The sequence below is a fragment of the Lottia gigantea genome, assembly GCF_000327385.1.
Source record: "Lottia gigantea unplaced genomic scaffold LOTGIsca_9482, whole genome shotgun sequence".
Classification (NCBI taxonomy): Eukaryota; Metazoa; Mollusca; class Gastropoda; family Lottiidae; genus Lottia; species Lottia gigantea.
In genome coordinates, this window is record NW_008711085.1 from 1 (window position 1) to 1,436 (window position 1,436).

General features: G+C 36.8%; 1 protein-coding gene across 1 annotated transcript; it reads left to right on the top strand.

Moving 5' to 3' along the window:
- Window positions 1-842: 842 nt before the first annotated feature.
- LOTGIDRAFT_81063 (hypothetical protein) lies at window positions 843-1,226 on the top strand (the record flags this gene model as incomplete). Its single annotated transcript, XM_009068841.1, has 1 exon — window positions 843-1,226. A coding segment is annotated over one exon (384 nt), but the record flags the coding sequence as incomplete, so codon positions are not given.
- Window positions 1,227-1,436: the final 210 nt, after the last annotated feature.

Genomic DNA, 1,436 nt, shown 5'->3' on the forward strand with positions numbered 1-1,436 from the left:
TTTACTACAAAAGTTTTATTTTGTATTTATCCACAGAAAGTTTGGACCAATATGTTTTAAGACTGTCTGGCAAAATACTAAGTCTAAAGCTTAAAATAAGTCATGTGCACAAGGCAGTTAGTCCAGAGCTCAGGATAAGTCTAGTTCACAAGATAGTTAGTCCAGAGCTCAGGATAAGTCTAGTACAAAATATAATATGTCCACAGCTCAGGATAAGTCTAATACACAATATAATATGTCAGAGCTCAGGATAAGTCTAGTACACAAGATAGTCCAGAGCTCAGGATAAGTCTAGTTCACAAGACAGTTAGTCCAGAGCTCAGGATAAGTCTAGTTCACAAGACAGTTAGTCCAGAGCTTAGGATAAGTCTAATACACAATATAATATGTCCAGAGCTCAGGATAAGTCTAGTACACAAGATAATATGTCCAGAGCTCAGGATAAGTCTAATACACAAGATAATATGTCCAGAGCTCAGGATAAGTCTAATACACAATATAATGTGTCCAGAGCGCAGGATAAGTCTAATACACAATATAATATGTCCAGAGCTCAGGATAAGTCTAATACACAATATAATGTGTCCAGAGCTCAGGATAAATTCTAATACACAAGATAATATGTCCAGAGCTCAGGATAAGTCTAGTTCACAAGACAGTTAGTCCAGAGCTCAGAATAAGTCTAATACACAAGATAATATGTCCAGAGCTCAGGATATGTCTAATACACAAGATAATATGTCCAGAGCTCAGGATAAGTCTAATACACAAGATAATATGTCCAGAGCTCAGGATAAGTCTAATACACAATATAATATGTCAGAGCTCAGGATAGGTCTAATACACAAGATAATATGTCCAGAGCTCAGGATAAGTCTAATACACACGATAATGTGTCCAGAGCTCAGGATAAGTCTAATACACAAGATAATATGTCCAGAGCTCAGGATAAGTCTAATACACAATATAATGTGTCCAGAGCTCAGGATAAGTCTAATGCACAAGATAATATGTCCAGAGCTCAGGATAAGTCTAGTACAAAAGATAGTATGTCCAGAGCTCAGGATAGGTCTAATACACAAGATAATGTGTCCAGAGCTCAGGATAAGTCTAATACACAAGATAATATGTCCAGAGCTCAGGATAAGTCTAATACACAAGATAATATGTCCAGAGCTCAGGATAAGTCTAGTACAAAAGATAGTATGTCCAGAGCTCAGGATAGGTCTAATACACGATATAATATGTCCAGAGCTCAGGATAAGTCTAATACACAATATAATATGTCCAGAGCTCAGGATAAGTCTAGTACAAAAGATAGTATGTCCAGAGTTCAGGATAAGTCTAGTGCACTATTTAGTAATCCAGAGCTCAGGATCAGAATTGGTGATCAGTAGTCATAATAGGAAGTCTAAAGCTCAGGATAAATCTAGTGC